This window comes from Mustela nivalis, assembly GCF_964662115.1.
Source record: "Mustela nivalis genome assembly, chromosome: 2".
In the NCBI taxonomy this organism is placed as follows: Eukaryota; Metazoa; Chordata; class Mammalia; order Carnivora; family Mustelidae; genus Mustela; species Mustela nivalis.
This window is the reverse complement of record NC_139021.1, coordinates 40,898,883-40,922,733: the sequence shown is the minus strand read 5'-3', so window position 1 is coordinate 40,922,733 and position 23,851 is coordinate 40,898,883. Positions and strand designations below refer to the sequence as shown.

Below are 23,851 nucleotides of genomic sequence, written 5' to 3'. Positions count from 1 at the left end.
TGGCTTTGGATACATATTCCCAACTATCAGGGTATCATCCTAATACGCAATTCAGATACCATGGCAGTTGTCCTTTACCTATTCTAAACCACTGATTCTACTGCCCTTTCAGTCTTTCAACCATAGTCAGGTAAAGTTCACAGGGAAAGGGTTCAAATCCACCAGTCTAGCTCCAGCACCTAGCATAATATACTGTACTTGGAACCTCATAGGTGCTCATCACATGTTGAATGACTGAAAAAAAATTTTTTTTAATGAAGTATTTTTAACTGGCTTATAGACTATATATTGAAAGTCTGTTAAATTTACAAGTGATTTCCATAAAATATACACTTCTATTAGAGAAAACTAGTTTCAGCGTAATTTAAACTTTGACGTACCATTATGGGTTATGACATAAACACAATGTATCTTAAAATTCTACTTTTTAAAAAAAGAATTTCATAAATAACATGAAGCTACTAATTAAGAATATATAATCTTGTTTCTTGAGGGTTTTCTTTATAAATTTATGCTTCTGCCTAACTCAAAAGTAAGTTATAAAGGGAAAGAGATTATTGGAACATTAATGAAAAAATGCTATACTTAACATTAAAGAACATTTTACAAATGATAAATAAATAACAGTTAAAAATACATTCATTCTACATAAATGATTAAAATGCTGGAACAAGTTCAAGCAGAACATAAGGAAAAAAATCAAAACTCCCTATATATCACTTACTACTGGCATTAAATTGCCAAAAATATCAGATATTTATGAGATAACAAAAAATAATGATATATTATGAAAAATCTATTTGTAGATTACATAAATTCCTTAATTTCTATTCTTTTTGTCATCTTACACTTTTCAAAAGAAAAATAATAGAGTATCAATGTAATTCAAAGTAGAAAGGTTTCCCTTTATTAACATCCCTAAAACCTGGAAAGGAAAAAGTTAAAACTACAAATAAAAATTAAAGTTTTAAAAATCTACATAATTAATCCAAATTAGTATGTACAATGAAGCATAAGACTCACTATTAGACATAGACATTATACTCCCATGTAAATTTTAAAATGCCTTTTATCTGAAATATCCCAATCCATTTTCAATGGAACATTACAAGTAGGCATAACAAAGTAAAAAAAAAAAAAAAGTTTTAGAGACGGTCACAAAAAGGGATAAACAGAAGGACTTCTAAAATTTATGAATTTTGAAGATCAAACAGACTCCAAAAACACATAATATAATCTGATACTAGAGAGAGGTAAACATGAAGACATATATCAATGCACTATAGAGGCAGCCTTACAATATAGGTATATATCTTTAAATACGTTAAATACAGTAATACTTCCTTAGTAAGAATGAAGAGTTCGGTGAGATTAACAGGCGTATTTATACAGAAGCATAATTAAGATTATCAATTATAAACTTCTGAGAATTAAGATTCAAGATGATATCAATCAAAGAAGTAATAAGTACATTAAATATGAAAATGCTAATATAGAGAAAATGGCAATTTGGACCCTAACACAAATAAGCATTTTAAGCAGCCTATTTCTAGTATTCTTTTCTTTAAAGTATGAAAAGTTGCTCTTGCTTAAAGAGCAGGTTTTGTGATGTATAAACTAAGTAACTCATTTTATCAGGGCAATGTTGTTATCCCAAAAGGCTGATTGTAAATATGGTTACAAATAGTCAAAATGTAAACAGATACTTGTATATTATTTCTCTTCTATACTCACTGTATTTTTAAAACATACAACTAATTAAAATTACAATTTCTCTGTATAGTTTTCAAATTATAAAAGCCTATACTTAATGCCCTAACGGAGTTTTATACCTGTAATGCAAAAGTCACTTTTCTCTATGATTTGAAGGGGACACATTTTTAATGAGTAGTACTGTATAAAAGTTGTACTGTGGAGTTTTCTGGAAACCCAGCAAATAAGGATTTAATTGTTTCTCATCACAGAGAACATTTTTGGCACTGATGAATTAATATACTATATCCAATTCCAGATTCCCACTGGTGATTTTTTTTTTTTTTTTACTCTGTTATCTACTAGAAGTAAGCAGTATATTGTAGAAAACTGGTCACAAAAAAATTATCCTAGTAAATTATAAAAATGACAAATAAGTTTGGCTAAAAAGTTTTTCTCTTCTCTTTTGCTCCTAACTTCAAAAGGATTTCACAGGTAATCAATAATTTTTCTTATATATTGACTCTTCCATGAAGAAGAAAACATTGTAAACGTTTGTTTGAAATATCCCTTGACTAATAAGTTTACAACGTGTTTAAAATAACCCTAAATGGTTCAGAAAAAGAATGCAGCTGCCATTTTTATCTTTTGCCAGGGGTTAAAACCTGAATTAGTAATAAGTTTGGAAGATTCCCAGGCAAGTAGTTAAGTAGGGCATAAATTTAAGAAAACAAACAAACAAAAAAAAAAACTTTCTAACCCTATAAGAACTTAGTTGCTTATTCATATATTAAAATTCATAGTTTAATATCTTTGCAAAATAGTATGGGAGAGCTTATCCCTTTTCTGTATGACTAAGATCAAAGTGAAACTAGACCATTAATGAATAAAAACAACAAAAACTTTTTATTAAGTAATCTGAATCCCTAATGATGCATTAAATTCCTTTCCTTCTATTTATCTTTTTCACTTTGAATATGCTGGAAAATAATTTAAACTGTCTAAATATATACAATGATGCCATTAATAAATGTACTAAATTATTGATTTTAGGTTTTTAGCTCAGTTAATACTCACTAAGTGTAGACAGTAACAATTCATTAAAAAAACAAGAGTGCCATTTCTCCTGAAACTGCTAACTTTACATAAAATTGAAAATTCCAGTGAAATATAATCTTAAATGAAATAAGAGAAAGATATCTCTCAGAAGCTAATTAGCAATTTAAATTTAAAGCTTAAAAAGTTTATTATGAGATTATGTTACAAATTTCATCCCATTTATTCCTCCCTAACCTTTACTTTTAAAACTACAGAGAGAGAGAAGGGGGAGGGGAAGACAATAAAAAGTGGCTTAAATCAAATGCAGCAGAAAAATTCCTTATAGCCTCACATTTCTTTTTTAAAAAAGCAAAACAAAGACACTATTCATTGCTCCCGTAGTGGGGATGCTTACTATGCATATCTCTATCACAACTAAGCCAGAGCCCAATAGATAGGAGGCGCCATAATTTTCCACAAGAAAATAAAATAAAGCTTACCTTTGTATGTGGTTCCTGTCTCTTACCAGGCAAAAACTGGAAATCTGGGGAATCATCTCCATAACTTTCTTGGTTGGCTCAGAAATATTGCCTTTAAAATCTGATTGGGTCTCTTTTTGCTGCAATAGCTCCTGTTTGGCATATTCTTTGAGCCTTTTGTAAAGAGTGCGTAGGCCCTGGGCTGTTCGAGGAGGGCGATCTACTCCAATTGCATTATAGTTTACAGCTATGATATCCCAACATCTATTCTTTTCCACTATTACTGAATGTTTATTAGTGTGTTCTTCGAGAATTTTAACATATGGCTTCACAAGCTTTAGCAAATCAAGCTTTTCAGATAAGGTAAAATTGGAAGATCTAGCCTTTCCTACCATTGTTCTTTTCAAATTAAGTAGGCAGTTTCTGAAACCACCATGCAGCAGCCTTCAGCTCTGCTCAGCTCTTTTCACAAACAGAAAAAGATCAGGCTTAACTAGGCTAGCCTCATTTAGGCCCACGCCTACAGGGGAGGGTTTATTAAAATTCCTCCAGCTTAAGCTGACGCAGGTTCAGGAAATCTGCTTAAGCCAAGCCTGACCTACATAAAGCTTCTCACTGAAGAAGACAGGAAGGCACAAGCAAAACACACTTGTGTATAAAGAGAACAGCTCGAGACAGGATTTAATAAACAAAGGTCTAGAGATAAACATGGAACACAGCTAAAATTTAGCTAATTTAGTGAGAATATCCAATTTTCACACATGTATGCCTAGCTGATAGACTGAAACTGCATTGCAGTATCACTTTAATAAAAACAAAAGAGGAACTGTTTTGTGCTATTTGTTTACAAATCCAGTAGACAGGAAAATGAAAAACTAAAGATATGAGTGATGAATGTAATGATTCCTAACAGAGCCCCTAATCACTGTTTTCTGAGCTGCTGTTCTCTCTTACCAAATCTGCATAATGCTGGTCCTGCTGTCAATCAGGAATTGCATATCCTCTAGCTAGTTAGGTTACACCCAGACTCAGACTTCACAGTAAAGCTAAGCTTCTCCTTCATTTTACAGTCTATGGTAGCCACATTTTTTTCAGTTGCTTAGGAAAAAAATTTTGTTCTGAAAAGCAAATAAAAATTATGTTTTTAGCAAGGGATTATTCTAGCTATAATGTATGTGAATATGCTAGTCTCCTTTATCATGTATAAAAAACACCATTCACAGTGAGAACAGAATAATCATGCCTTAAGACTGTACACACACACACACACACACACACACACACACACACAAATGGCATTTGCTATTAAAGAGCAGGATTTTTATTTAGCTATATTCATAAAATTTGGACTATTTAAAAATGAGACACCAGGTTCAAAATGGAGTTACTCATGCTAAGTCCCACCTCACCTGAGACTTAATTAGTTTTGGCTCTCCCAAAAATGGAATCTTAAACCAGTTTATCAAGAACGAGGTGATCAGCCCTAGTGAGGTAATCTGCCCAACAAACTCCCTCCATCTCCTAAAGGAAAGTGAACACAACCAACCCACTCTTTGCCAGGATAATTTCCTTGTGCCCACTCACTTCTGCCTATGGAAGTCATTCATTTTGTAGAGCTCCTTTCTACCTGTTAAATGGGATGCTGCCCAATTCACAAATCACTGAATAAATCCAGTAAAATCACAATTTACTCCATTAAATTTTGTTTTTTAACAAAAGTAAACAGCTAGTCTAGCCATTAACAAGGCCACCAGTTTGCAAACTTAGAATGTATTTTCTAATTCCTGTCTGAAAAAATAAATGTATGCATAACAATATGTAACAATGTAACATAAACAAGGTTTAAAAAAAAAAGCCTATTTTCTTCTCATACACAAGTGTAAGGCAGGCCCACAAAAATGGGCCACTTTGGCAAGAAGATTACTTTGGGTTCAAAGCAATCAAAATCCAGCAGATTCAGGAAAAGCTTTTAACCTTCCCCCACAGCTGCCTAAATTTTACATTAGAAAGGACCATATACCAGGAAGAATGCTAATAGAGACTGCTCCTTACTTAAGAAACATACCTACTGTATCTCTGTAACAGTGCAACCTTTGTTTTCCATACATAATCCCTCACCTTCCTGCTAAAGGTCTTGCTCCCCCTTGTAGCCTAATACTCCTAAACCCCCTCCTTGGCTCAGGATGTCATATAAGCCTCAAGTTCCCAGTCTTTGGAATCTCATGTTTGTGTGGATTCCCTGTATGTACAAAACTAAATTTGATTCTCTCCTGTTAATCTGTCTCATGCCAATTTAATTCTTAGTCCAGTTAAAAAGACCTTGAAGGGCAGAGGATATTTCTTCCTCTCTAACATAGTCTTTAAACAGTTTTAGTGCTCAGTAAATTACAGAAAATAAAAATGCAAATGATGTTTGTCCATAGAAATGCAAACTGAAAACTGACCCACCCCAACAACCTGACCAAAGTTACTCAAAGGAAAGCAAAAACACAGGATATATACTGTCTTTAGAAAATGCTTCGTTATTTTTGGAATAAATAACTGGTATTATATTAAAAATGAGATATTAGGGCACCTGGGTGGCTCAGTGGGTTGGGCTGCTGCCTTCGGCTCGGGTCATGATCTCAGGGTCCTGGGATCGAGTCCCGCATCAGGCTCTCTGCTCAGCGGGGAACCTGCTTCCTCCTCTCTCTCTCTGCCTGCCTCTCTGCCTACTTGTCATCTCTCTCTGTCAAATAAATAAATAAAATCTAAAAAATAAATAAATAAATAAATAATAAAAATGAGATACTAGTAAAAATATGAAAAACCATTAAATCTCACTAATTATCAAAAATGTATACTAAAGGGGTGCCTGGGTGGCTCAGTGGGTTAAGCCGCTGCCTTCGGCTCAGGTCATGATCTCAGGGTCCTGGGATCGAGTCCCGCATCGGGCTCTCTGCTCAGCGGGGAGCCTGCTTCCCTCTCTCTCTCTCTCTGCCTGCCTCTCCATCTACTTGTGATTTCTGTCAAATAAATAAAATTAAAATCTTTAAAAAATATATATATACTAAAAGTGATTTTCATCCACAAAGATTGGCAAAATTCTTAAGGACTGAATATGTCAAGTGGATTATGGTGCAGGACAGAGTTCTCTTTGGTACTATTCATGGGAGTGTAAAATGGCATTTTGGATTGCGGTCTAAGAGTATTAATATTTTGCATGTGTAAAACCTTCTAAAATAGCAGTAATTTTACTTCTCAGAATCTAACTTAGAAAAATATTTAAATAGAAGGAAGAACAAAGCATTCTATGAAGCTGCATAGTATTGACAGCAATCTAAGAACACATCAGGTGGAGACAATTAAAATCACTAGCATACACCCATACTATGGTCTACTCTAGGCAGCACTAAAATAATAGAGGCAGATTTCGTTGTATTGATAGAACAAGCTCCAAAACACATGGCAGATGAAATGAGCAAGTAAAAGAAAAATACACACAAATATAATGCCATTATGTTTACCAAAAACAAGAAAAAACATAAAAAGTTACAAAATGTAGGTAGGGACATACATATGTATGAAAACGCACTCCCAAAACATCTGGAACTCCATTATCCTAATACAGTAGTGCTAAGAAAAGAAAACCACAGGCCCTAAACAGTGTCACAAAGATCAAGTTCCCAAATTGGGGCTTAATACCCAAAGTAACTGCAGTTTCAAACTCCCCCAAACATTTCAGTCAGGAAATTTTTCTTTCCACCAGTGCCAGTGAGTCTGTCATCTGGGTCCTCTCTCCCCTAAAGAAATATGAGGTACTCTCCATAAGACCCGCTCCCATAGAAAACAGCCTTCTCAATCCTTTTCTTTTGCTAGTAACTTTCTTGCCCCACTCTCCTAAAAAAAACCTTCCATTTTATATAATGACTTGGAGTGCTTCTCTCAACTTGCTAGGAGGTAGTGCCCAATCCATGAATTCTTTAATAAAACCAATTAAATCTTCAAACTTCCTTGGTCAAATTTTGTTCTTTAGCAGTAACCATGAGCCATGTATGGCTACTGAGCATTTTATATGTGGTTAATGGAACTTGGGAGGTAAATTTTAACTTTTATTGAATTTTAATTAAGGTAAACTTGAAATTTTTATACTAAAGCAGCTAACTTTACTATTTTGGTAGGATTACTGATCATATACGATACAACTCTTCCTAATATTATCAAGATCATCCCCTTTGACGAAACTTTAGTCAGGCTGTTCAGCCCTCTTCTCAACTAGGTTCTGGCCTTGGCCTAGGCAACATGCCAGGCTCAGATGTGGCAAGAAACTCCTCTGGATACCTAACCAAATCCCTCACTACCTCCACACTGATCCACTCACTCTCTTATCCTGCCCACTGGCTATAAAACCCTGTTGTATTGGGAGTTAAATTCAATCTCTATTGCAATATTTTGAATAAAGTCTTCTTGCCTATTTTACTTGTCTAATGCAATTTTTCTTTGACATTACAAATAATCACATCATGAGTGTAGCCCATCTTTTTCTTTTTCTTTCTTTTTTCAAGTAATGTCTACATCCAATGTGGGGCTTGAACTTACAACCCCAAAGATCAAGAATCTACCAACTGAGCCAGCCAGTCACCCCTCTAGCAGTGTAGTCAATCTTAAACCGATTCCATCTGAATGATTTTTTTCCTATGCACTGACATAACATTTAATGGACTTGTTTGAATACTTTATGCAGACAGTACAAATTACAATGATATGCTGTGTAAACTGTAACATTATTAATCTGAAATACTACAATTTTAATTGCATTACAGTTAAATTATTTTTCTAGCCAAAAAAATGAGAATGAACAAATTCTTTAATATAAGAAAATATACTACTGATGCAGAATCAAGTGGAGATGCATAAACTAGTACTCTTAATGGAACAATGAAGAAAAAAAGACTGAACTAAGTCATTATCACACACTTTACATAAGCATTACAAAACAATTTGACACAGGAGAATAATAAACTGTTCACTGTGTAAAAGAATTTTAAAGGTTATACACTAGACAATAATAGGAGACATTGTCAACAAATACATAGTGAATCTAATAAGAAGTTTCCTCTCAACAAGAATGGATGAGGTTTAGTCACCTCAAATCAGAATTAAATATCCAGAAATATTTTTAAATAATATGTAATAAGGTCTGAGCATACAACTATGGCCTGCCATTAAATGGCTTGGTTTCTTGCACAAAAAAAGAAAACAATTTTTAGATGAAGAGCTGGTGAAAAAAAATTTTATTTTAGTCATGGAAATGTCATTAGAAAAAAATTTTTTTGTTAGGAAAAAATAAAAATAAATTAAATTAAATTAAATTAAATTAAAAATAAAAATATTTTGGGGGCACCTGGCTCAGTCAAAAGAGTATATAACTCTTGATCTTGGGCTTGTGAGTTCAACCCCATGTTGCCTGCAGATTTACTAAAAAAAAAAATAATAACGGCCTACAGAATATAAGACATAACACCTACAGAATATAAGACATAACACACCAAATATTAACTGATTCAATGATTCAATATTTTTAAAATTACAAGTACTTTTCTTTAGATGTAAATGAATTGTACAATAAAAGAGAGAAACTTTCTCATGAATATTTGAATTGGGTCATATTTTATCTCAAAGGATTTCCAAATTTACAAAGAAATGCTATCAATTTATGGCCCAATATCCATGGCATAGATATTTTTGTATCTTCTATGTCTGTTGAAGAATTTAGTGAGATGTGGAAAAAAAAATTCTACAATAGATGGTGCTCGTGAGGTTAAAAAGCCTGAAATTTATTGAAATTTTAAAACAAAAAACTAAAGTTTTGGGGCACCTGCCTGCTCAGTCAGTAGAGCATGCGACTCTTGATCTTGGGGTTGTGAGTTCGAGCCCCATGTTGGGTAGTACTTACTTTAAAAGATAAATAGGGTTGCCTGGGTAGCTCAGTTGGTTAAACAATGGACTCTTGATCTCAGCTCAGGTACAGATCTCAGGCTCATGAGTTCATTCAAGCTCCATGTTGGGCTCCACACAAGGTGTGGAACCTACTTTTTAAAATAATTAATTAATTAACTAAAATGTGGATTTATAGAATTTAATTTCTTTTAAAGATTTTATTTATTTATTAGAGAAAGAGAGATCACAAGTAGGCAGAGAGGCAGGAAGAGAAAGAGGGGGAAACAGGCTCCCTACTGAGCAGAGAGCCTGATGAGGGGCTCAATCCCAGGACCCCGGAATCATGACCTGAGCCGAAGGCAGAGGCTCAATCTACTGAGCCACCCAGGTGCCCCAGAATTTAATTTTTAAAAGAAAGAAACTAGGGGCACCTGGGTGGCTCAGTAGGTTAAGCATCTGACGTTGGCTCAGGTCATGATTCTGGAGTCCTGGGATCGAGCCCCACACCCCTGCCAAGCAGGGAGCCAGCTTTTCCTTCTCCTCTCCACTCATGCTCTTTCGCGCTATCTCTGTCTCTTTCTAATAAATAAATACTTAAAAAACTAATGCTTCACTTATTACTTTGTTCCACAAACATTACAAAAATATTGTACTCAATTTTTGGAAGTAAACTCTATGAAAACTATCTTGAATATTATTGTTAAAGTCATTTGGAATATGTATGTAAATGCTATGATCACTGCCAATTTACTGAACTGGTAAAAGAAATAGAACACAATTCACTTAATGATTGTTTTTGTTCTTCACCAGTGCTCACTGGTTGAGTCATGGAAGGTTTTATAAAGAATTATTGTATTATTAACTCCAATTCAATATTTTTTTGAAAGAAAAGGAATGCTTGCCAAACATTCAATAATCAAAGACAAAAAAATGGTAATACAATTTGCATTTTCTAATCAATATCACACTGTTATCTGAATGAGCTAAATTTGTAGTTCTGAAGAAAAGAAAAGTATATTTGTGAGCTGGTTAGATAAATAAGAAAACATGTTTAAAGTGAAGATTTTCATGATGCAAATCTGTGAGCATATAGATTTTTCTAATATGAATCAAAAGAAAATTTCAATTAAGAGTGATATTCAAAATGCATGCAAAAGCTACAAGAAATTTTTGAAAAATACTTTGTTGATATTGATAAATTAACTTATGATGTTGATATTTATAAATTAACTTATACAATGATCATTTGAATTCAATGTTAATAATACAGATTTGACATAGTACATTTACTTAACTTGGAAAGACATACTTTTGAAACACATGATTTGCTTCCAAGTCAAATTGATTCTTCTAAAATAGATGAACTAGTTTTATAGATGTAGATTTGAATATAAACAACAATTTTAAAACTCAAGATAATGAAAAACTTTTAGCTATGTTTAGAACTTGGGTATACAAATCTATTTTTCCAATTGTATTATCAAACCTAAATACTGATCAATAATTCACAATTAAAACTCAACATCCAAACCGAGATGTATATATAAATATATACCAGCCTTCTAAGAGTTAGTACTAATAGTAACTTTTGTATTAATTATACATTGAGATGATATATATATTGAGTTAAATAAAATGCATTTATAAAAATTAATTCCATCAGCTTCATTTTACTTTTTCTTAATGTGACTACTAGAAAATTTTACAATATATCTACATGATATAGATTATATATAGACAACAGTGGTCTAGAAGGATATATACCAAATTATTGACAATAACTAGTACTGGAAGGAAACTGACTTGAAGGAAAACAGTAAAAAACTATTAATTTAGTTGTATTAGTATAAAAGATTTTTTTTAATATTTTATTTCTTTATTTGACAGAGAGAGAGAGCACAAGCAGAGGGAGAAGCAGGCAGAGGGAGAGGCAGAAGCAGGGTCTGGGATAAAGCCCTGCAAGGGAGCCCAATGCAGGGCTTTATCCCAGGACCCTGGGACCATGACCTGAACTGAAGGCAGATGCTTAACTGAGCCACCAGGCACCCCTATTACTAGAAAAGGCTTAAAAATATACTCATGTATTACTTACGTAACCAAAATCAAGTTGTAAATAATTCTTACAAACTAAGAAAAACAATGCTATAGAAGGATATAGAAAAAAAAAATTTTATGAATAAAAGAATATCCAGTATATAAAGAGCTCAACCTCACAAGTAATTAGGAAGACAGAAATTAAAAGATCACAATAGTTTTTACTGATTCAAATTGCAAAAGTTTAAAAAGTTTAAGAAAAAAGTTAAAAAGTTTTAATAGCATGTGTTAAAGAATGTGGGGAAATACATTCCCTCATACACTAATGATTTTGGAAGGCAGTTTGGCAGACCATATTAAAAAGTAATGCAAACACATTATGATCTGCCAACTATTTGCCTATGTTCATAAGACTATATGTACAATGATACACACTACAAGATTGTTTTCAATAAAAATCCTAAATAAACTATGATATAGTCATACCATTGTATACTCTGCACCAATTAAAAGAATGAGTACAAAAAAAAAAAAAAGACTGTGTACACATTCTAAAATTAAAACAAAAATCTCCAAAGCATACTAGTGAAAACTGCAAAGACTCCTCAGCACAGAACAAAACAAAAAGGCAACCTACTCAATGGGAGTAGAGATTTGCAAATGATACAGCTGATAAGGGATTAATATCCAAAATACATAAAAGAACTTCCATAACTTAACACACAAAAAAACAAATAATACAATTTAAAAAAGGGCAGAGGACCTGAATAGACATTTCTCCAAAGTAGACATAGAGATGGCAAACAGACACGTGAAAAGATGCTCAACATCCCTAATCATCAGGGAAATGCAAATCAAAACCATAATAAGGTATCATCTCACACCAGTCAGAATGGCTAGTATCAAAAAGACAAGAAATAACAAGTGTTGACAAGGATGTAGAGGAAAAAACCCTCATGCACTGTTGGTAGGAATGTAAATTGTACAACCACTGTAGAGAACAGTATAAAGGTTCCTCAAAAAATTAAAAATAGAAATACCGTATGATACAGTAATTCCACAAGAAATTTACCCAGTGAAAACAAAAGCACTAATTCAAAAAAAAAACACAAGCAACCCTATGTTTATTGCAGGATTATTTACAATAGCCAGGATACGGAAGCAACCTTAGTGTCCATCAATAGACAAATGGATAAAGATGTGGTATACCCGCACACATACAGTGTGTGCATGCACAACCGACTATTACCCACCCATGAAAAAGAATGAGATCCTGTAATTTGCAATAACATAAATGGACACAGAGGGTACTATCTTAAGTGAAACAAGTCAGAGAAAGACAAATACCATATGATTTCACTCCTATGTGTAATCTAAAAAACAAGAGAACAGAAACAGACTCATAAATACAGAGAACTGGTGGTTGCCAGAGGGGAGAGGAGTGAGGAAATGGGCAAAATAGATGAAGGGGATTAAGAAGCACAAACATCCAGTTATAAAACAAATCAGTCACAAGAGATAAAACGTACAGCATGTGGAATATAGTCAATAATATTGTAATAATGTTTTATGGTGAATATATTTTATCATGGTGAGCACTAAGTAATGTATAAACTGTCAAACCACTATGCAGTACCCCTGAAACTAATCTAACATGTCGACTACACTCTAATAATAAAAATTTCTTTATTTCATTTCTAAAAAGTAAGATAGAGTGGGGTGCCTGGCTGGCTCAGTCAGTAGATCATGTGTCTCCTAATCTAGGGGTTGTGAGTTCAAGCCCCAGGTTGGGCACAAAGCCTATTAAGAAATATATATATATATATATATATATATATATATATATATATATATATAAAATAATATTTAAAAGAAATCAGATAAACTGATAAATGAATAGATGGATATACAACAAAGCAAATATAGTAAAATTCTAATTGCAGAATCTTGGTGATGGGCATATGGGTGCTCAAAGTACAATTCTTTCACGTTTCTTCATGTTTAAAATTCATTTAATGTCCAAAATTATCCTTAAAAATAAAAATAGCGGTTAATATATTTTAACTCTTTAGCCACTAAAAATGTAGTAAGAATAAATTTCTAAAATAGAATTAAGATAATTACATCTATTAAATTTAACCATAAGAAGTAACATGAAGTAGGGGGGATTTTTTTCCATGAATTTTTTCAGGCAAGAAGAGTACTGCTGTGACTACTGAAATTATTTCTAGATCTTAGGACAGTCCAAAAAAAAAAAGGTAAGAATTTATGCCTTATTAATCTGTCTTAGCCCAAATTCTCTGGCAAACAGAATCTGAAACAATGATTAGAATGCTGATGGATTTATTTTGGAGTTGCTTACACAGGATATCAAGGGTTTTTTTTAAAGGGAAACTTAAGCAAGGATCTATGTAAAGCAAAGTGCTGGCTACCACTTTATAACAAGCTATGAAAAGATATAGTAGGTCACTTGGCAAATGCATCTACTTGGAACTCTCCTTGGAATATCACCTAATGGCCTATAAAAACTAAACAAAACAGAAATAAAAAAAACTTTACAATAGTCCACATAGGAAAAAAAGAGGAATAGATCCGGAAGATTCTCTCTTGTCTCCTATTTCCCACTAGTCAATGTTCATCCCACTAACAATAAACTTCACTTCACTTCCAGACTGTCATCCAGCCTCCACAAACATGCAGGGTGCTACCCCTAAGTCCCGTGATGTGATGTTTCATCCAACACCATTTCATACAGGAGGAACAGACTCTCTCAGACTATGCCTCATTAGCCTGGCTGGACCATAGTCACCAAGAAGTAGGGCCCTGCTGCTCTAATTAAGCAATAGATCAGCCTACAGAGAGCAGAGCAGTCTAGGAGGCAGGGGGTATCAAGAGAATCTGAGGAGGCACATAAGATTATGTTTAATATTTCACAGTGCAACATGTGAGTTAGATGAATCAAACAAAAAAATATGCCAAACAAAATAGGGTAAAAACCACGGTGAATTCAAACCTGAAGCATCATTCTGCTGCAGCATTTATACCTCATACTTCATTGCTGTGCTTTGGTAAGGATATTCTGTGATATTAAGCACTTGAGACAATCAAAAAAGGGATTTCAGGTGCCTGGGTGGCTCAGTTGGTTAAGCTACTGCCTTCAGCTCAGGTCATGATCCCAGAGTTCCGGGATCAAGTCCCGCATCAGGCTCCCAGCTCCACTGGGAGTCTGATTCTCACTCCGACCTTCTCCCCTCTCATGCTCTCTCTCATTTTCTCTCTCTAATAAATAAATAAAATCTTTTAAAAAATAGATTTCAGAGATCATAGTCATCCTTACAGAATTGAAGGAGTCTGAGTTAAACAAACAAACAAACAAACAAACCTCAGTCCTCCTCTTGTGTTACTCCTTTCTCTTGCACAACTACCATACTCACAATACTTCTGACACAAGATGTGGGGAGGTTTTCCACACACCAAACAATTCTAGGTGTCCCACAATTTAACTCAATTCTAACACTATCTACCTGGAGATAGCATCAGATCCCACAGGTTAAGGGTTCAGTCCCATAAGACAGGGCCCCTCCCTTCAAATGCCAATCGTGAGTTGTTACCTGTGCTTCTGACCAAGAAGCTATAAATCTGAGGCTCCCACAGCCCCAGAAATTCAAATGATTCGCTAGAGCATCTCACGGAACTCAGGACAACAGTTTACTTACTATTTGCCAACTTATAAAAAGAAATGACAGGTGATACAGATAAATATGGAAGAGATATGTAGATCAGGTTACAAGGGAAGGAACACACAGCTTCCATGCCCTCTCCAGATAGCTAGTCTCCCAGCATCTCCACATGTTCACCAACCCAGAAGCTCTCCAAGCCTCATACTATTTATAGAGCCCTCCTCATGTCATGTATGATCTATCATTTAATTCCATTTCCAACCTCCCTTCCCTCTCTGAAGGATGAGAGTAAGGCTGAAAATTCCAAGCTTGTAATCATGATTTGATCTTCCCGGCAACCATCCCCCATCTAAGAACCTACCAAGAATCACCTCCTTAGAATAAAAGAAACTACTATAGCCCAAGAAATTCAAAAGGATTTAGTAGGAACCTTATGTCAAGAAACGGAGTTAAAGACCAAATACTAGAACAAAAACATGCTCAGTTATCACTGAGGAGATTAGAAGGGTTGTAGGAGCTCTATGTCAGCAACTAGAGAGAGACCAATAAATATACTTATATTATCTCACAGAGTCAAATTATAAAACTTACTGCAATCATGCTACATGAATCAGACCTACTCTATATGGTCTAGATTTACATACATCTTCATACATCAACCAACTCCCTATTTGGCCAAGTTTTGTTATGGGGGTAACATATTATGAATGAGGGGCACCTGGATGGCTCAGTAGGTAGAGCAGGCAACTCTTGATCTCAGGGTTGTGAGTTTGAGCCCCATGATGAGTGTAGAGATTACTTAAAAACAGAATCTTTAGGGGTGCCTGGGTGGCTCAGTGGGTTAAAGCCTCTGCCTTCGGCTCAGGTCATGATCCCAGGGCCCTGGGATCGAGCCCCGCATCGGGCTCTCTGCTCAGTGGGGAGCCTGCTTCTTCTCTCTCTCTCCCTCCCTCCCTCTCTGCCTACTTGTGATCTCTGTCAAATAAATTAAAAAATTTTTTAAAAATTTAAAAAAAAAATAGAATCTTTAAAAAAAAAACTTACTTTGAACTAAAGGAACCTCTGCCCCAGAAGCTGGTTGGCAGGAACCTAGCATTTAAATTTTGTATACTAAAAATATGGCTACAGCACTCATGTTTATTTCAGCCATCTTTTCAATTAATCATTTTTCAGCACAGTTAACATTATGGATGTCAGTGGTGTCCTACTAACATCCATTCCACTCTATTGTGCAGCAGCCAGGAAATTAGGATGAAATAGCTCTCACTTCCAAGGACAGGGCTGAAGAATGTGTGTCTGATTGGTACACTGATGATTATCAGAAACCCGTAATTCTTCTTTACAGTAGTAATATAGGTCTAATGTTAGGAAACCCTTTTCTAATGTTAGGAAAGTGGCATAATTTCATAATTTCAGAATGAAATTAAGAGATCTTATTTAATGATTATGAGTATGGAGCATCTGCCTTCCATCAGATAAATGAGGAAAAGGAAGTATACAGCCCCAATGGTTGTTGAAATCTATCACTTAACATGAGGGGAGCCAGTTTAACAATGAAGCCAATCCTATGGAGAATGACAGATGAGAAAAAGAGAAAGACACTGAGCTCATGAGGATATCCTTTAGACTGCTATACCAGTCAACCCTGAAGCCTGAAATTTCAATAGCTATACATGCCAATAAAATTCAATTATATAAGCCAGTATTTTTATTAATACTTACACTAAAAGCATATTAACTGATATTTAAAATTGTGCTTTCTTTCCGTTGTGCTTATCCCATTTGCTTATTTTGTCTTGCTTAAATCACCATTTCACATTTTGTGTTTAAGACTGACATACATACATTGATTGATTGATTGATTGATTGTGGGAGGAAAGAGAGACAGCATGAGCAAGAGGAGGAGCAGAGGGAGAGGAAGAAAGAGAATCCCACACAGACTCTGCACAAGCACGGAGCATGGCGCAGGGCTCAATCCTGACCCTGAGATCATGATCTGAGCCAAAATCAAGAGGCAGACACTTAACCAATGGAGTCACCCAGTCACCCCATATTGTTTTTAAATTAGGACTCAGAGAAGAGGCAAAATACGAACACAATTCAGTCCCCCAAAAGTAGAAGCTGAACACCGTTATTATTTCAATTATTCTACAGGAGCCCTCCCAAAAGCATAAAGCAGATTTCCAGATTAAAGTTCTGCTCCAGGGGTGCCTGGGTGGCTCAGTGGGTTAAGCCTCTGACTTCAGCTCAGATCATGATCTCAGGGTCCTGCAATTGAGTCCCTCATCGGGCTCTCTGCTCAGCAGAGAGTCTGCTTCCCCCTCTCTCTCTGCCTGCCTCTGCCTACTTGTGATCTCTCTCTCTGTGTCAAATAAATAAATAATCTTAACAAAAAATAAAAAAATAAAGTTCTGCTCAAACAGGAATACTCCCAATTCAAGCAACCGAGGAAGTGTAGACCAAACTTAACATGCTTAATATGCTAATATGCTAGCATTAACATGCTTAATATGCTAGCATTAACATGCTTAATATGCTAGGCAATGAAGAGGCTTTCCAATAGACCTTAGTAAATACATCCCACAAAGTTTATACATCGATAGTTTATAGCCTTGGGAGGAAGGATGGCAAGAGTTATAAGACTATTTGAGAAATTCAGTAAAGCTCCTTAGGAAAATGCACATGTCTCCCTCTGTTTTAACTGTCTCCCTGTTTACCTAGCTGGTGAGAAAGGATTCCTGTTCTAGAGTTACAAGGATGGCCAAACACACAACACCTGATACTGGACAGGTACAGATCAATAGCAGTTACATACACTCACGGAGTGGGGGAGGAAGACCGCCACTCTCATGGAAGGCCACAGAGAGATTACCTTCCAAAACAAAGTGAACCAGTAGGGGTGCGGGAAGCAGACTTTGCAGTACCAAGAGGGTGAGGTGTCCCTTGGCTCCTAGAAGATGTGACTGACTTGTTTAAATAATTCTGCAGCTGGCAGGGAAATGAAAGCTGTTATCCACAGATAAGCAGAAACTGTACCTGATCTAGTTAGTAAGAAGCGTTGTTTAGCTAGGGGATCTTATCCTCAGGAACAGAGTAGGGAAGAGAACTTTTAGTTAGGCATTTCAAGACCCTCCTAATTTCATCAGGCATCAAGGAGCATATAACACTGATTTAATTTTTGGCATTACAATACACCCTCCTCTATAGACAGACAGACACACACACACATAAAAGCACACCCCTCTCGAATCCATATCCATATTAAAAACCACTGTTCAATATGTATATCTAATCGTTGCCTTTCCCCATGCACCCTGTGTCTTACAAAAGAGTAGGCAATGCTGGATACCCAGAAGAGAATTTGGTAACTCAACCTCCTACAGATATGGTCCTGGATAATACCTAGTAGTTTCAAATGTGCTTCAAGATGAATCTGCAAAAATTAATGGACAAATAAATGGGGAGAAGGAAAAGCTCTTGCTTACAGCAGAATGCCAACTAAAAAATACAGATGGAATTAGAAAATCTCAACAGTCATGATTTAAGAGAAAGATAAAACTACTAGGTGAACAAATAAAAAATATTGGCACCGTTTCAAAGGATCTCCCCACAGATACTTATTAAGTACAAAAGCAAAAATAATACCTTTATACTGAAGAAACTTGGCAGATACTAATTTATTTAAATAACTGAACTTAATATCACTAATAATGGAATAAATTGACATCATATGCCCCCTAATGTTATACCAAGAATTATTTTTTGATATTCCTGCTGAAAATATATACCTGAATCTATTCATAAGAAAACATCATAAGGAATTAGCTATTCATAAATCAACATTCTATAAATGATTGGCCTCAGGGCACATGGGTGGCTCAGTCAGTTAAGTATCTGCCTTCAGCTCAAGTCATGATCCCAGGGTCCTGGAGTCAAGCCCTCTATCCAGCTTCCCTACTCAGTGGGGAGCCCGCTTCTCCCTCTCCCCTGCCCGCCATTCCCTTGTTTGTGCTCTCTCTCTGTCAAATGAATAAATAAAATCTTTAAAAGTAAATAAATGAAAAAAATTGTTCTGGATTTAAAAAGACTAAAAGGACATGACAACTAAATACAACACATAAGCCTTGACTAGTAGAAAAAAATGTTTACTTATTCCTTTTTTAAATTCATTTTTTATATGAAGGACATCACTGGGACAAGAGGAAAGAGTTGAATAGGATCTGTGGATCAGAGGGTAATACTGTATCAAAGTAAAATTCCTGATTCTGATGGTTGCACTCTTGTACTTTATTATATACAAGACTGCTCTTGTTTAGGAAATACAGACTGAAGAATTTACAGAGTGATGAGCATCATGTCGGCAACTTATTCCCAACTGGCTCAGAAAAATTACACACATGAATACAGTAAAATTTGTGGAAGTTCTTTGTACTATTCTTAAACTTTTCTGTAAGTTTGAAACAGTCTCAAAATATAACATTAAAAAGTTTAACTTAAAAGGTACAGCAAGCTCAGCTAGTTAAGTGTCCAACTCTTGATTTTGGCTTAGGTCATGATCTCAGGGTCTTGAGATCGAGACCCGAGCTCAGCAGGAGTCTGCTTGAGATTCTGTTTCCCTCTCCCACTGCCCCTTCCCCGTTCCTGCATGTGCACACTAAATAAATAAAGGCACAACAAACTGACATTTTTTGACAATTAGATTATCAAATACCAAAAAGTAGAAGTATATATTCATATACAGATTGAGCATCACAATAAATAATACATGCATTGCTCATACATTGCTGGTGAAAGGATAAACTTCTAACCTCTTTAGAAGGCACTTCATCACTATCCATCAAAATGATAAATACACATACCTTGAAACCAGTACCCTACTATCCTACAAATATATTCTCACATATGTATCTAATATACAGACATTAACTGTAGCTTTGCTTGTAAAAACAAAAGATACGAAATAATATAAATATTCTTTAATAAAACACTGGCTAAGTATATATGGCATATCCATAATAATGAAATATTAGTAGCTTTTCAAAACCATAAGGGAGTTCTATGGGGCACCTGAGTGGCTCAGTCAATTGAGCAAAGAACCCTTGATTTCAGGTTAGGTCATGATCTCAGGGTCCCGGGATGGAGCACCATGTATGGCTCTGTGCTCAGCAGAGGGTATGCTTGAAGACCCTGAGATCATGACCTGGGCTAAAGGCAGACACTTAACCAACTGAGCCACCCAGGCATCGCTACAAGCTTTTTCTTCAACAGGACATACAATGGATCAATTGTTTGATCATCTTCTTTTTTTTTTTTTCTTTTAAGACTTTTTTTTTACTTATTTGAGACAGAGAGAGGTAACAAGAGAGAGCATGAGCAGGGAGGAGTGGGAGAAACAGACTCTCCACTAAGCAGACAGCACGATGCAGGGCTCAATCCCAGGACCCTGAGATCATGACCTGAGCTTAACCAACTGAGCCACCCAGGTGCCCCAACTGTTTAACTATCTTAAGTAAACCTGCATTTGATAGGAGTATAACACTAACACATTCTGTCCACCTCTGTTCTCATTTGAAGACACGAAAATTTATAATAATTATAAGGTGGCCATGCAAAAATACCAGCATATGCTTTTATGCATTTATTCGTATCAGCTAAAAGAAAACAAAAAATCCTAAGCTTCTCCAAGAATTTATAAACCGGAGAAGGCAACCAAACATTCCCAAAGACCTCAATTCCAAATGAAAAATACTTATCTAATATCCACAAAGAGATTTTATCACTCCCTTTTTTTATCCTTCATCTTCACCTCTTCACTACATCATTCCTTACAGCCTATAACATACTACTAACAGGGGAGCCTGGCTGGCTCAGTCAGTATGGTGTTCAACTCTTGATCTCAGGGTTGTGGATTCAAGCCCCATGTTGGGTGCAGAGATTATGTAAAAAAATAAAATCTTAAACAACAAAAACCTCTCTGGTCCCATGCTCTCTCTCAGGATACTATTCTTTCCCTTCACAACCAAATTTATTTTTATACTTCATTTATTTATATTCAGTGACTCCATTTACCTGTTTCCATTCATTAATTATCTATTACAATATGACTTTTGTTCCATTTTTTGAAACTGTTTCCTCAAATATTACCAAACCCTGAAAACTATAATATTCCAGTAGCTTATTCTTTTTTTTTTTTTTTTTTTTTTTTTTTTTTAAAGATTTTATTTATTTATTTGAAAGACGGAGATCACAAGTAGGCAGAGAGGCAGGCAGAGAGAGAGAGAGAGGGAAGCAGGCTTCCTGCAGAGCAGGGAGCCCGATGCGGGGCTCGATCCCAGGACCCTGAGATCATGACCCGAGCCAAAGGCAGCAGCCCAAACCACTGAGCCACCCAGGCGCCCCTCCAGTAGCTTATTCTTGACTACTTGACTTCTCTGAAGCATTTCAGAGCCAAAGGACTTACCCAAGGGACTTAACCACAAATTTTCCAAGATCCTTTCATTCAATCATAATTTTTTTTTCTAATTCATACTATCTGATTTAAAACCTGAAAAAGGGAAAGTCCCTGCCTTCGTATTCACACTTTAGTCAGGTAAATAAATAAATTACAAAACAAGAGTGTGGATGAACAGTTTGAGAGAGAATGAGAAGGAATTAGAAAGAATGAAACAATTTCTGTTTCTAAAGAAAGTAAGTATTGTTCTGAATATTAAGAGGACCAAGGCTTCCTGTATCAGTTTCTGAGGACTGCCATAACAAAGTACCAAATACTAGGTGGCTTAAAACCACAGAATTCATTCTCTCAAAATCTGAAGACCAGAAGTTCAAAATCAAAGTGTCGGCAAAGGCTTTCTCTCTCTGCAGATTTCAGAAAAGAATCTTTCCTTGCCTCTTTCTAGCTTCTGGTGGTTGCTAATGGTCCTTGGTGACCCTGGGCTTGCAGCTGTATTACTCCAATCTCTGACTTGATCATCATGTGGCCTTCTCACCTCATAAGTACACCATCCATTAGATTTAGGATCCACCCTAACACAATATGGCCTTATCTTAAGTTGATTACAACTGCAAAGCCCCCATTGCTAAATAAGGTTGCATTCGCAAGTACCAGAGGTTAGGTTAGGACTTAAAACCCATCATTTTAGGACACAATTAATTGAACCAATTGTATTTCTCCTTTAATTTTCTCAAGCCAAGGCAAAGAGTAGAGGCTGCAGACAAGACCCAAAAAATAAAAAAAAAATTTTTTTAAGTTTTTTTAAAAAAGACAGAAGAGAGCCCTTCTAGCACAACCTCCAAAAAGGCATTTACCCTGAGCCATGGATGAAATCATTAGTGGTAGGCCTGATGTGAAATGGTGGGATCCAGGAGCAGTCAAGAAATAATTCTTGAGATGTCTTTGATGCAAAAAGGTGGTTTTATTAGAGCACAGAGACAAGATCGTGGACAGAAGGAGCTGCAATGGGGTTGTGAGGAGTGGCTGATTGTATACTTTCAAGATGGAAGGAGTTTAGAGAGAGTGTAATCTCTAAGGAATTTGGAAGCAAGCTTGCCAGGACCTTGAAGGGCTAGCTATTATTAAGAAAAAGTCATTTACTACTGTCTAGTATAACCTTAGTCATGAGACCCTTCAGATGTACATCGGCGGGCCACATGCATGGAGGATGATTGCTAACATATATCTTGGCAGGTGGGGGTTAAGAAAAAGGAAGTTTCCAAACAGATTTTTATGTATTAAAGACTTACAAGATCCTGGAGGTAGGGCTTATGCCAAGCTAAGGTTGCCTTTTGCCCTTAGTAAAGTATTAACATTGAGGCATTTGAGTTCCTTGAAGAACGTCACTCTACCTGTCCCAAATACTTGTCAGTGGGCTGTAAGCTGTAAGGGAATTTAATCTTTTTTTTTCTCCTGCCTTTGTTCTCCACATCAGACCTACACCTTCATTCTCACACAAGGACTATTACCTGCAAAGGTGCTGGGTTATAAAGAGACCTGAAATGCCCAGTGAAGTTCAGTGGAATGAAAATATACTCATTAGGGCACTTTCTGTTGAAAAAGAAACCAAACTTAAGCAAGCTTAGGCAAAAATGATATTACTGGGGCGCCTGGGTGGCTCAGTGGGTTAACGCCTCTGCCTTCGGCTCAGGTCAGGGTCCTGGGATGGAGTCCCATATCAGGCTCTCTCTGCTCCGCGAGAAGCCTGCTTCCTCCTCTCTCTCTGCCTGCCTCTCTGCCTACTTGTAATCTCTGTCAAATAAATAAATAAATTATCTTTTTATTTATTTGAAGTGGATATTAAGTATTATGTATTATTAAGAAATCTTAAGAAATACAGGCTGGAAAAAAAAAAAAAAAAACAGGCTGAGGGGTGCCTAGGTAACTCAGTCGTTAAGCATCTGCCTTCAGCTCAGGTCATGATCCCAGGGACCTGAGATCAAGCCTTGCATCAGGCTCCCTGCTTGGCAGGAAGCCTGCTTCTCCCTCTCCCATTCCTCCTTGTGTTTCCTCTCTCACTGTGTCTCTGTCAAATAAATAAAATCTTAAAAAAAAAAAAAAAAAAAAAAAAAGAAAGAAAGAAATACATGCTGAAGTATTAAGGGATAATATGGCATAACATCTGCAACTTATTTTCACATGATCCAAGAAAAAAATGGACATATGGGGGGAAGGAGAAAAGCAAAATGTTAACAACTATAGTATTTAGGATGATAATTATTCTTTCAACTTCTCTACATGTAGGAAATTTTTCAAAATAAACAGATGATGAGGGAAAATGAGGACATAGTTTAACTGGGACAAACAGGCTTGGACCCCACTTCGGGGAGGAGGGTGGATCTAGGATTAAAAAGATGTAAAAAGGTGGGGGCGCCTAGGTGGCTCAGTGGGTTGGGCTGTTGCCTTCGGCTCAGGTCATGATCTCAGGGTCCTGGGATCGAGTCCCACATCGGACTCTCTGCTCAGCAGGGAGCCTGCTTCCCTCTCTCTCTCTGCCTGACTCTCTGCCTACTTGTGAT

At 35.9% G+C, this 23,851-nt stretch overlaps 1 protein-coding gene across 5 annotated transcripts in view; it reads right to left on the bottom strand.

The window, feature by feature from the left end:
* LOC309860596 (DNA repair and recombination protein RAD54B) overlaps positions 1–23,851 on the bottom strand; it is a 97,977-nt gene that overhangs the window by 53,110 nt on the left and 21,016 nt on the right. The window contains exon 1 of one of the 5 annotated variants that reach the window (XM_082722865.1): positions 3,231–3,783. The exons of the other annotated variants lie outside the window; for them this stretch is intronic. Coding sequence (XP_082578991.1) covers positions 3,231–3,604 — 374 coding nt within the window. The 5' untranslated portion in view covers positions 3,605–3,783. Of the gene's footprint in view, positions 1–3,230; positions 3,784–23,851 lie in introns of those variants that run through there. 5 annotated transcript variants of the gene reach the window in all.